Here is a 12170-nt window from a genome sequence, read left to right as displayed (position 1 = left end):
CTGCTCAAGCAAACAGAGTGAACCCTGGGTCGGGGAGGGCGTGTTGTTGGAAACCAGCCTACACATGTCCACCAAGATGTCCTACTCAGTCTTCACCCAAGGTTCAGGGTTCTTTCTGGCGGTTTGGATATAAGGTTCTTGAGGGCACCGGTGGAAAGAAAAAACTGGGAGGAAGAAGTAGGACTGTTAGGAATGCAAGGGACGGCAGCGGAGAGCAAGCGTATAGGAAAGAAGGGAAGAAAGGTGAGAACTGAGAGGGTAGCATCCAGGAGTGAAAAGGGAGAATAGATTGGGAAGAAATACACGGTGTCAGCAGTCTTGAAAGGACAAGACAAAATATGATTCTCTTAGTAGATCCTTTGGCACCCAGCATTCCCCCATGTGGAGCAGTACACACTGCTACATGGAAGGAGCCAGTTACCTACGACTTTGACAAGAATTGCAAAGACTTCAACTGTAAGTTCCTGGAGGTGGGAGGTGGGTGCTGTTGGCCTCCTTTCTCCCTCACTAATCACGCCCTTTGGGACTTGATGTTGGTCATCCTGCTGAAGGACCTGTGGCAATCACATCTGAGTGTCTTGGTTCACAGAGCAATGCACTTGGCGTTTTACACAGTTTCACCAGAATGGAAGCATATTCTCCAAGCTCTGGCACCTGTCCTTGCAGCTGCTTTACTGAAACGTGGAGCAACTTAAAATAGCCATTTGTCTGTCTGCTTTTATAACAGTTTTTGTTTTTAATTCACAACTGGGGCATGTAGTCCATCTTCTGATGTACCGTTAGCTATGTGTGGCCAAGCTGCCATGGAGCAGGGTGCCCTCCAGGAAACATGCCAGGCAGTGAAAGGCCTGTGTCAACAGTGGAAAGTGTTGGCTGCTCTGGGATATTCCATCCACAAGTAATTGCTGTGGTATTTTTTACATGTCTCTGTCAGGATACAGGCAGGGATGGTACTCGGCGGGGGAGCACTGTGGTGTATCCCTTCTTATTGATCAGTGCCTGTGCCCGAGCATTTGGAAGATCACCACGGATATGGGGTTAGGGCTGAAGTTGTGTACAATCACATATTCTCCTTTTGGTTGAACTGATATTTGGAATATGAGATGTTTTGACGTCTGAATTAAACCATAGCCCTTTGTCAGAGTGCAGCCCCACCCACTCACTCACCCACTTTTCCCCAACCCCACTCCCGGCCAGGCTCAAGCCCAAAAGTGAGGGCTTGATCATGCCCAGCTGGGGGTGCCCCCTTGTCTCCACGCCCCCTGTGCTACTCACCAGCTTCCCTATCTTTGTTTGGACAGTAAGTGCTCCAAGTTCAGGCTCTGAATAGACAAAAGCATTAAAGTCTTTTGAAATCAAAAATAGTTCGTCAAAGCTGCCAGCAGTGGTCAGGGATTCCCTCCACCAGAGCACAGGTCCAAAAAGCTAGCTCAGCACACATCTCTGAGTTGCTCTGAGAAGCTCCTTTCCTTTGTGCAACAAAGTCTGCTCTTTGTGGGTCTCAGACTTGGATGCTCAGGAGCAAGCATTGCTGGAGGAGGGAGAGAGGTGGCTTTCGTGCCAACTGTGACCCTGCAGAATCCAGAGGTATGCCCATTACTGGGATCCTGGAGCACACATTGTCAGTCCAGCTAGGGGACCCAGTCTGGCTGGGGTCCGGTTCTAATTCATTTGGGTTCTTTATGAGTTTGGGCCACCAGCCTGACTGTTGGGCATCAGATCCTGTGAACTCACCTGTGCTGAGTGCATCACATGCCCGTTGCTCTCCGGCCATCTGGAAGCCATTAGCATTGAAATGGCGTCTGCCGCTTTCTGTACGCTCAGCGTTGCAGGAGGTGCGGTCCAGCACAGCCCGGGTGTAGGAGCCAGGAGCCTTTCACTTCCTGTAGGATTTCTAATTTAAAACCCAGTGAAGCCCTACCCTCCAAGCCACCATCAGGTCCCCTTCTCTGCCTTCCCCTTCCTCCCCTTTTGGACCCCAAGAACAATGACACTTGCAGGTGTCCCTGGCATCTATCCTTGTTCCATTTCTTGCCCACTCTATAGGTTCAAAGGGAAGAGACTGCAGATGAGTCACTTTAAAAAGCTCCCAGGAAAGGAGCTGCATTTTACATACTCTGCTCTGTGCATTTTGTAAACTGGAAGGTCTCCGGAGAGCCCTCAGGAAATCGGGCCTCTAGTTCTCTAAAGTCGTGATAATAACGACATCATAACCAGAGCTCCAGCGGTACCTGGTGGTGTGTGAGGAGCTGCATTTGCCTTCCTCTGATCCTGGTAATAGCCCTGCGGACGAGGACACTGTCTCAGAGAGTCGAGCGGCTCATAACGGAGACATTGGATTCTCCCCGAGGTCTTCAGAAGCCCAAAGCCCACACTCTTTCTGCCCTACAGACTTGTGCCCCCTCTCGGCCCAGCTGGGGTGGTAGCCCTAGGAGGACAGAGGAGCGAAGGTGGAACAAACATGTGCCGTTCACACCAGATAGCCAGTCATGGGTTTTTCTGAGGAAGCAGAATGATCTTTTGAAAGGAAATTCGCGCAGTCTGTCAGCTTCTTGCCAACTCTACTACAGTACAACCTGCCAAAAACAGCCAGAACCTTGTTTGGGGTATGAAAGCAGCTGTTATAATAAACTCCTCTGCTCTCCCTCTTTTTCCTGTTATGGTGGAATGACTGTTTAAAGTAAATGTCTCCAAATACACAGATTTTCTGGGGTCATGAAAATATTTTTTAATTGGCAGGCTCCATTACATTTTTTGGAGAACTTAGGAAGTAAACAGAATGCCACACGCCATTGCAGATTCGTGCGGGATAAAGTCTCTGGATTCTGGAAGCTTTATTCCTTACCCCACCCGCTTTGGCCAGAGCGTTCTCAGGCTTTGAGCTTGTTCCAGAATGAGTGGATTTTTGCCTCTCCTCTATCCCAGGGCTTCCAAAGCAGAGGGAAGGGAGTGAGTGCACAAAACGTAGAGTCAGATCTGGGTTTGAATCCTGGTTCTGCCAACTGTTAATGTGTAACCTCAAGTAGGTTACTCTGAGCCTCAGTCTCCTAATCTGTAAAATTGGTATAATAATAACTACTCATTAGGTTTGTCATGAAGTGTAAAAGAAAAATCAAAATAATAGCAAATATTTACCTACTTCTTATTATTTACCATGTGCTCTTCAGGTGTTTCACCTGTGTTAACTCATGTCATCTTCTCAATAGCCCCGTGAGGTTGGTGCTGTGCCCTTCATATTCTAGCCCCTGTGGATACAGTGGTGAATGTAACTGACAGAAGTCTCTGCCTGCATGAAACTTATAGTCTTATTGAGGGAGCACAAAAGATAAGTAAAATAGATAATATGTTATGTGGTAGTAAGTGCTATGGAGAAAAATAAAACAGGAAAGGGGGATGGATAATGTGGGGGGAATATTGCAATTTCCAAAAGGATGATCAGGGAAAACCTCTCTGACAAGGTGACATTTGAGTAAAGACCTGAAAGAGAGCTGTGAGGGTGTCCACGGGAGAGAGTCCCAGGCAGAGGAAACAGACATACACTGGGTTTTGATATCAGGTTTCAGTTCCTCCTCACTAAGGAATTGGCAAAAACCCTTCATCAGTATGGCTAAGGAAATCATTCTGGTCCTGTGGCCACGTGTCTGGTGTGTTCAGGGTTCAGCAAGGAGGCCAGTGTGACTGGAGTAGAAGGAGCGAGGGGGAGAGTAGATGAGGTCAGAGAGGTCAGGGTCGGGGAGTAGACGCTGTGGGGCCTCATGGACCTCAGCTCTTTGTCTCAGTGCAAGAAGAAACTGCCCAAAGAGTTTGAGCAGAGGAGGGACATGATCAAGAGGAAGCCAGATGTGTAGAAAGGACCCTTCTGATTCCTTCACCACAGCTGCTGCTCCTGCTGTTGTTCCCACAAAGACAGTTGCCAACTTTCTGAGACTGTTTGAGTAGGACATTTCTTCACGGGACATCTGGGCTTCCACTGTCAACATTGTACTTGTTGATTTTAGCAACAGATGAACTTTCCCCAACTTCCCCTGTCTGTGTCCAGCTTCCTCCCTTCTTCTGGATGGTTCTGTCCTTTGCTGCCTCTCTGCGTTGCATTGTCTTGATGATGCTTCTTAGCTGGCTGCATAGACGACTATGGTCGACACTTGGAACTGTGTTGAATTAGTCATTGGAACCAGGGACTCACAGGTAAATATCGCTTGGGCCAGGCGACCAAGAGGATCAATGGAGGAAGGGTGAGGGTGGAGATGTTCGTCAATGGAATTGTCCTCTCAGTGTCACAGACACAGAACTTACTAGCACCTATAAATTCCTTGGGGAACGGATTATGATATCCTCATACTTCCTGTGAGAAGCCAGGCATCATGAGTTCTGAGCTTCAGGTCTATCGGTGGCTTCTGGAGCTCATGGAACTCCTGAAATCACCTCCAAATGTATGTCTGTGTGCATTTTTCTGGGGAGAGGTCATAGCTTTCATGTTGCTTGTCCCTTGAATGGCTTCATCGCAATTGCAGGCCATATTTGCAACATTGGATGTGGTAGTGCATTAGCCTGTCTGCAAGCCTGTGAAAATGTACACATTTCAAAGGGGTTTAAAGGGAGCTTTTACTTCCCTAATATTAACAATCTGTAATACCTATGTTTGACAAATATTACTTATAGTTTTCCCAAGATAGAAAGATAAATGATGGTCTTTTAGGAGGTGTGGAATGTATTTTTGAGGACATCAAGGTGTACTATCACTCAAGGTCTGTTTTGCCTCTTTGCTCAGTGACTAAATCACCAGGAATTCACTCGCTGTATTAGATCATTTATTCTCATATGCTCCTCATTGCCTTTGAAACACCTCCAATTCTAGCAATGCTTTACAGACACGCATATGAGCCAAGTGGTTTAAAACAACAACCTGGACCTTAGGTATTTGGAAGCCCCCCATCCTCTTGGGTCCTTCGTGGAACAGGGCCCACATGCGAGATGAGGTCCAAGCTCGGAAGGGGAACAAAGAGAAAAACTTAACAGGGAAGTGTAGTGACTTGACAGCAGTACAGTAGAGATAGACATTCCTAAAGTCACGCTGGCACATACTGGCGTCCTCTGGTACTGGAGGAGAGGGTGCACCCAGTGTGTCTGTTGTTTGATGCGCTCCTGCAGTTGTCCCTGAAGCACACCAGGCGGAATTCAGTGGGGATGCTGCTGCTCCCCCTGAGCACTAGAGTTCTACGACTTTAGTCAGTTCTTCCCAGTTCAGAGAAGCCCTCAAGGAGTTCTTAGCTGGGACTTAGAGAAGTCAACAAAAGGATTTGTTGGGAATGACTGATCCCACGCCCTGGAATGCAAACCCCCTACAGTTTATGGTACATAATTATATACAATAAACTATAAAGGACATACAGTGAGTTTTGATATCAGGTTTCAGTTCCTCCTCACTAAGGAATTGGTAAAAACCCCTCATCAGTATGGCTAAGGAAATCATTCTGGTCCTGTTGGAATCCATTGCCGTATGTCCACACTGCCCTTCCCCCACTGTTTAGTCTCACTGGAGATGTCTGCTTCTCACATCAAGGTCAGAGCGTCAACATGCCCCCTGTTTATCGCTGTGGAGGGGAGAAAGTATAACCATCGGAAACATCAAATAAGTTCAGATCTGATAGTAGATAAGATCGGCAGTATAAATTATGAAACAGAAGTCTGTTTACTTGTTCTTCAGTTGCATAGGAATTTCACATTTTTCATCAAGATGGAAATTTAAAAAGAGGAAAACTATGAAACATGCCCTCGCCACAGATTCAGTCTGTGTTCCTGTCCACCACCACCACCACCCTGTCAGTTTTGTCCTGGTCACAGGGCAGCTGTGGTCTGTGCTCCTCTCGAATTTGAATATACTGTTAAGAGAGAAACTGAGGCATAGTAAGAATTTTAAGAGTTTAGTTGAGCAAAAATCTATTCCAGTCAGGCAGCGGCCAACCAGAAGTGGTTAGGAGCGCTCCACCAACAGGAGTCAGGGGAAGGACTTACACAGAGAAGGTGTGGAAGCAAAGAAAGGAAATTACTGATTGGCTGTAGTTAAAGCCTCGTTGGCTGTTTGTGATTGGTTGTCCTTAGGTTTTGATTTCCTAACGATGAGGCATTTCTGGCTTAGGTTTTGGTTTGTTTATGTGGGCTGCCAGGCGTTAGAGCCACCTCAGTCTAATGGCCTCCTTGTTTAATTAATTTAACAGTATCAGTCTCTCAGGGAGAGTCATTATCTTTTGCAACAGAGCTGTAATGTTTCCTTTAAGAATGGGAGGAGGTTTACTCTTTGTCTGCTGGGAGATCAGACTGAAAAATGGATCCCCTATTCGCGAGATGTCAGTATACTTCCTGTGTCACAACATTAAATGTCCCATTGGCAGAAAGTAGTTTGAGGTATACTCTTGAATCACTGACTGCTCAACATTGTGTGAATTACATTACCAGGGTCAGTAGGTAACACTCTCAGGTGTGCCCTACAAAATGATAGAGGTAGGAAACTCTCTTGTCCACCTGCTTCTGCACCCACTTCAAGGTTTGCACAGTCTGCTCCCCGCTGTGGCTCAGGGACTTTAGGACTGTGGCGTTTGACTTACTAGAGACAGTGCAATGAAAATGAATGGAATCAGTTTGGTCTCTTCAACTTAATACCTATTTTGTGTTTCATGAGGATGGGTGGAGGGAGGGGAGTTGACTCTGCAATGCATTTAAAGAAGAATGCTTTCATTGTCTAGACACAGTGCCCAAGTCGGGGCATTGGACGGACGGGTGGAGCTGCAGTGCTTGGTCCCCAATCTTGGTGCCTCATGAAGGCAGCTGGCTGATGGGAGGGGGTGGGAGCTGAGATACCACCCTGCTCTGAGGACCAGGTGTACAGACATGAAACCTTAGTATTGGAGGTAGATCGGCCATTTGGGAAATAAGAATCACTGCATTTTAATGGTAGAGGCTGGATTGGTACTTATTTCTTTATGTGACATACTTGCTTGGTTCTGCCCTAGATGTCCAGGTAATTTTACAGGACTGTTGTGCAAATATTCGTTTCATGCTCTTGTTTGTTTTCCCTTCACACTCCAGAAGCTGCTCTTCATTATTAATAGGAATAATCCACATCGTCTCTGTGTCTCAATGAGTGACGCACCGACTCTCCACTTCAGGGTCTTGCAGCTTGTTAGGACATAATGACTCGATGGTAGGAACCTTCCAAATGGTCTATTTCACGAGGCCTGTAGTTGCTTATGTATTTTCATCTCCCTGTTGCTACAGTTCTCTCCTTTCTCTTATTCTTTCACAAATCTTGGCTCTTTTCCTCAAAAAAAAAATTTCTTTCTTGTTTCTGTCCCCTATTCTGTGATCCTTTCCATCCTACCCTAGGCCTGTCCAGCAGAAGCCTTTGAAGGAGGGAGCCCTCCTGGAGCCCGAGGGCCTGCCCGGAGCCCCTGCCTTCTCCAGCTCCACTTGGATAAACATTTCTCTTAGATGATTTGTGTCTGGTTGAGATGTGTGTCTGGGAAATAAGCAGGAGTGGAAACAGACAGATCTTCCCCCCAAACTCAGAGCCAAAATTTACTTCTATGCAATAGTCCTAGAGATAAAATTTAGTGAATATACAGTCACACAGTCATTTGGGGCACTGTTTACCCCAATAAATTAGTGCTTCTAATTTTATAAGCACTGGCATAACCACAGTGGTAGGTAGTATTTTTCCTTTCAGTGTAGTGTATGTTCCTTTGCTTTACTAGGTGTTGTTTATTAGGTGTTGTTTCCCCTAAGTGCTGTATAAAGTGACAGATTGTTTCAGGGCAGCCAGTAGGTTTATTTACAGGTGGTTGGTTGTCTTTACTAGCTTTGCTGCTATAACACAACTGCTTTCCAGCAGGAAGGAACTTTGCATAGTAGCTGAAGCTATTAAGTCCAGATTTCGTTTTATTCCTCATTTAGGAACAGACGTTTTGTGACTCACTGAATCCTTCTTTTTCAGTTCCTCTTCAGGACGTGCATAACGTGAAGGTAATGAAATAGTGTTCTCTTTGTGTTTGCAAGACGATGCTGCTGACCCGTCATCAGTAGGACCTGAACTCTGAGCGCCTTTCCCAACAGTAGAGCTGTGAGAGGTTGCACTGCCCCAAGAAGGAAGAGCCCTGCTCGGGCCCCATTCTAGAAGGAGTGTGTGCCCTTGGTCTGCCGAGCTGAGCCCATCTCCAGCATCCCATTGTGTCATGGCCACTCAAGACAAGTACCTCTTGTTAACCAGGAGGGACTCTTACCACAGGATATTTTAAAGAGTAGTAAGCAATGACCTCACATTATGTTCTACACTATGTACAGTTTACTAAGAGTTAATGTCAATAAATATATGCTGCAAATGAGAAATATATGAATGACTCCTCTAGTGGGCCATTCTGATACTAATTCCAAATTCCACATTCACTGGGTTAGAGAAAAACCTGAGCTGGGTGTGGATTGGACAGTGTTGTTAAGAACTTGTCCCAAGCCTCTTCTTTCAGCCTGTTTAACCAGTTTACAACCCTAATTAGGAGCTACTGGCCATCTGGGACACACAATTTATTTCTTTGAGTATGAAATACAATTAAGTGATTTTACCCTAAGCATTTCTTATCGTATGAAATTGTGCATATATTTTCTGCATCTCTGATCTACATTGAATAATAGACCAGAGCTGATGTGGCCCTGACCAAATTTTGCAATTCTCTGCTGTATGAGGTCAAGTTCAAAAGGCATTCTGCCTCCACTATTTGCAGCTCAGCTGGTGTGTTTCTAATGTTTTTTCCTGTTTCCGTCTGTGAGTCTGATTGTTGCTGTCACAGGCATTTGTACATCTCATGAATGTTCGGAAGTTTCGTGCTCATTTGGACTCTTGGATTTTTTCTGCCTAGCTGATGGGGTTTTAATTCCTGCATGATTTTAGGAGGCAAAGAGAATACCTTCCAGACTGAGGGTAGTCATTCGAAATCCCTTCCTCTGGGTGATTCCTCTATCCAAGTCCAAATGTGTCTTCCACAACTGCCTGTCCCAGGGCCGATTCCCCTGGGCTCCATCTCTTAACTTTGCCCTGGTGGCTTCAGGAGAGTGACCAATCAGGCCTATCCTTCTGCATGTTGTCTCTACCTGAGAAGGGAATTCACTTTTAGGGTGATTGGTCAGAGTTAAGTCAAACCTGTATCTGTGGTGTGAGGTTAACAGAGATGTGAGAATTGAGCCCTAAGCATTGTCAGCCTCACTGGGAATCTAAGCTTATCTCACTGCACAGAGATTATGAATTTGAAATTTATTAAATTTCCATGAAAGTTTCGAATTTGAGCCATCTATTGTGCACAAATATCTCTAATAAGAATGCATATGGTACCTCTGCAGCCTCAAGGGGGAGAGAAAGAACAGTGGTTCAGTAGAATCTCCACCATGTCCAGGCTTGGCTGCGCCAGTGATCCTGAACTTCCCAAGCGATTACTCGTCATGGACAGAGCGGTCGTTTGACTTGTTTAAATGTGATGGGTCAGTTGTACCAGGTTGAGTGGTGTGCTGGCAAGTGTTTAACAAGCAGCTCTCGAGGAAGCAAAAGCCCTGATTTATAGCATTTGCTGATTTTTGAGGTATAAATACTCCCAGCATGACCAATTTCGAGCTGCCAACTGGAGTCACTGAACAGAGAGTTATGAGAGAGAGAACCAATTGGCTCTCACCCGTCACTGTAAGCTGGCTCCAGCACACTCTGAGAAATCTGTGGGAAATTGTGGATTTGAATTTTGCCCTAGAAATCCTTTTTTTTTTTTTTCTGAGGAAGATTAGCCCTGAGCTAACATCTGCCACCAATCCTCCTTTTTTTTCTTGCCAAGGAAGACTGGCCCTGAGCTAACATCCATTCCCATCTTCCTCTACTTTATATGTAGGACGCCTGCCACAGCATGGCTTGACAAACAGTGTGTAGACCCGCACCCAGGAGCTGAACCAGCGAACCCTGGGCCACCGAAGCAGAACATGCAAACTTAGCCACTGCACCACTGGGCTGGCCCCTAGAAATCCTTTTTTTTAAAAACATCTCCACTGTCTGAAGAAAGTTACTTTCTGTGTGTGTCCATACAAATGTATGTACTTATTTATCTTTTTATCTAGTTATCTCCATTTTAAACAATTTTCTAAATTTAACACAGTCCTTTATGAACTCTTTATAAAGGCATGGAAAATTTAATAAACGTACATTTTCCCACTTACTTTACATTCAATTATAATTTATTGCATGCCTTCTGACTTTTTTGTGTAGTCATTTTCCATTTTTATTTTCCAGTTTCATTCTTTTGAACTCTGCAACCGTGGCTGTCTGCCCCGTGCAGATTTCTTCCTCTCTCTGTCCTGTGTCCAGTTTTGATAAGAAGTATGAATAACAAGCTTGTGAATGGGATGCTCCTCACTGAATCTGGGGTCACACTCCCCTCACGGCCTCCATGGGCCAGTAGTCTATACAACAGCTCCCTCCCACTTTCCTCATCATTTATTTGCCAACTTTTTCTCATTTGGGTCATTTCAAGTCGATTGACTCATTTCTCATTAAGCGTCAGAACTGAGGCTACATTCAGGGCAGAATAGAGAATTCCTTTAACACACCGACAGTACTGTCTTGGCTCAGTTTCCCTTAATTGAAGTGTCCTCAACTATAGTCTTCACTTAAAGAAAGTAAAAAACACATATTCATGGAGGAATGAGGAATGTCTCTCAGGCTGATTGATATTTTCATTTACATTGAAGCCCCCACTCCCTTTTTTTTCTTTAAAACACTAGTTCTGTGGGTTTAAAAAAATCAAGTAGGTATTTGAGAGAGAGAATGGATTGAGGCCTCATTTGCCAGCACCTGCTGCACAGCGTAATTCCCACATGCCCCAACACTGCGCCAGTGTAAACAACAGGTACACTGTCATTAACTGAGACTTGTCCGCTCAGCCCTGCAGGGTCCCCACCATCATTATACTGGCTCCTTAGCTGCCCCCAAATGACGCTTTTTAAGGCAACCACGCTCAAGGCAAGTGCTGGCTTGTGGGCTTACTTTTTTCCTCTTGGCCCTGTCAGATTTAGTTTCCTGAGTGCTGAGGGACTTGTAGAAAGGCTCCCGTGCAGCTTTATGCCTTGGGATTTGTTTCAGTCTGAGACAGGCCCTGAAGGAAGGCGGAAAACCCCACTGCCTCCCACCTCCGCCATGGGAAGAGACCTCCTCCTTTCGGACCGCGGGTCCCTGGTTGCTTGGGGGAAGGTGTTCTCCTGAGTGTCTGTGTTTTGACTGACAGGCCCCTGAGCTGAATGGCTCTCCCAGGACATCTGTACCCTGGCTGGGAAGACAGCGGCATAGATCAGCATGTCACTGGTCACCTAGAAAGCTAGACACGAAGGGAGAGAAGGTTGTGAAATCCGGCCCCTGAGAGCTTCCAGTTTGTGTGAGGGAGTGAAGGAGCGAGGCAGCGGGCTTCCTCCGCTGCCGGGATCCACACTCCAGTCTGTGGCTGTTAAACTGTGCGCCGAGCCGAGTACTCGAGGGTGCTGGTTTGTTTAGAAAAATGCAAAAGAAATACTGGAGAAAATTAAATTCTCATACCTGTAGGAGGTGTTAGCCATGAAGATGACATTTAAATTAATTGAAAAGCACACAAATGAGCCTAGATTTATGCAACGTGAACCACATGGGTACCAAAGGGATTCAGGCCTGGCTGGGCTTGGGGCGAGGCTGAGCAGAACAGGCTTCATTGAGAAGGAGGTTTGTGAGTCAGGTTTTAAAGGGAGAGGACAGGTGTTGCAGGGAGAGGGAATGGCAGAGGTTGGGGTGCTGCCGTGAGCGCCCAGCCAGGTACCCTGGTGCTCTTTCCCACATTCCTTCAAGCTTTTGCTCAAATGTGAATCTGCCAGGCCTTCTCTGACCACCAATTTACAACCGCCGTCCACCTCTTCTCCCACATGCCCTTCGCTCATTCCTGGCTTTATCCTTCTCCGGAGCATTTAGCACCTGCTAACATGTTAAAATATTCTGCCCCTGGATTGTAAGTTTGATAAGGCAGAGACTGTTGTCTGTTTTGTTCCCGATTACACCCAGTGCCTGGTACGTAGTGGGTGCTCCATATTTATTTTTTGAATTAATGACTGAGATGCAGCAAGAAAGCAGTGTG

The 12170-nt window shown here is 46.0% G+C and overlaps 1 protein-coding gene across 5 annotated transcripts in view; it reads left to right on the top strand.

The window, feature by feature from the left end:
- COLEC12 (collectin subfamily member 12) overlaps positions 1-12170 on the top strand; it is a 179528-nt gene that overhangs the window by 115346 nt on the left and 52012 nt on the right. The window contains exon 1 of one of the 5 annotated variants that reach the window (XM_070629737.1): positions 324-456. The exons of 2 other annotated variants lie outside the window; for them this stretch is intronic. In XM_070629737.1, the coding sequence (XP_070485838.1) occupies positions 339-456 (118 nt within the window). In that variant the 5' untranslated portion in view covers positions 324-338. Of the gene's footprint in view, positions 1-323; positions 457-3942; positions 4186-12170 lie in introns of those variants that run through there. 2 more of the 5 variants (XM_070629741.1, XM_070629740.1) reach the window with 2 other exon arrangements.

The sequence above is a fragment of the Equus przewalskii genome, chromosome 7 (genome assembly GCF_037783145.1).
Source record: "Equus przewalskii isolate Varuska chromosome 7, EquPr2, whole genome shotgun sequence".
NCBI lineage: Eukaryota > Metazoa > Chordata > Mammalia > Perissodactyla > Equidae > Equus > Equus przewalskii.
This window is presented reverse-complemented; position numbering and strand designations above follow the sequence as displayed.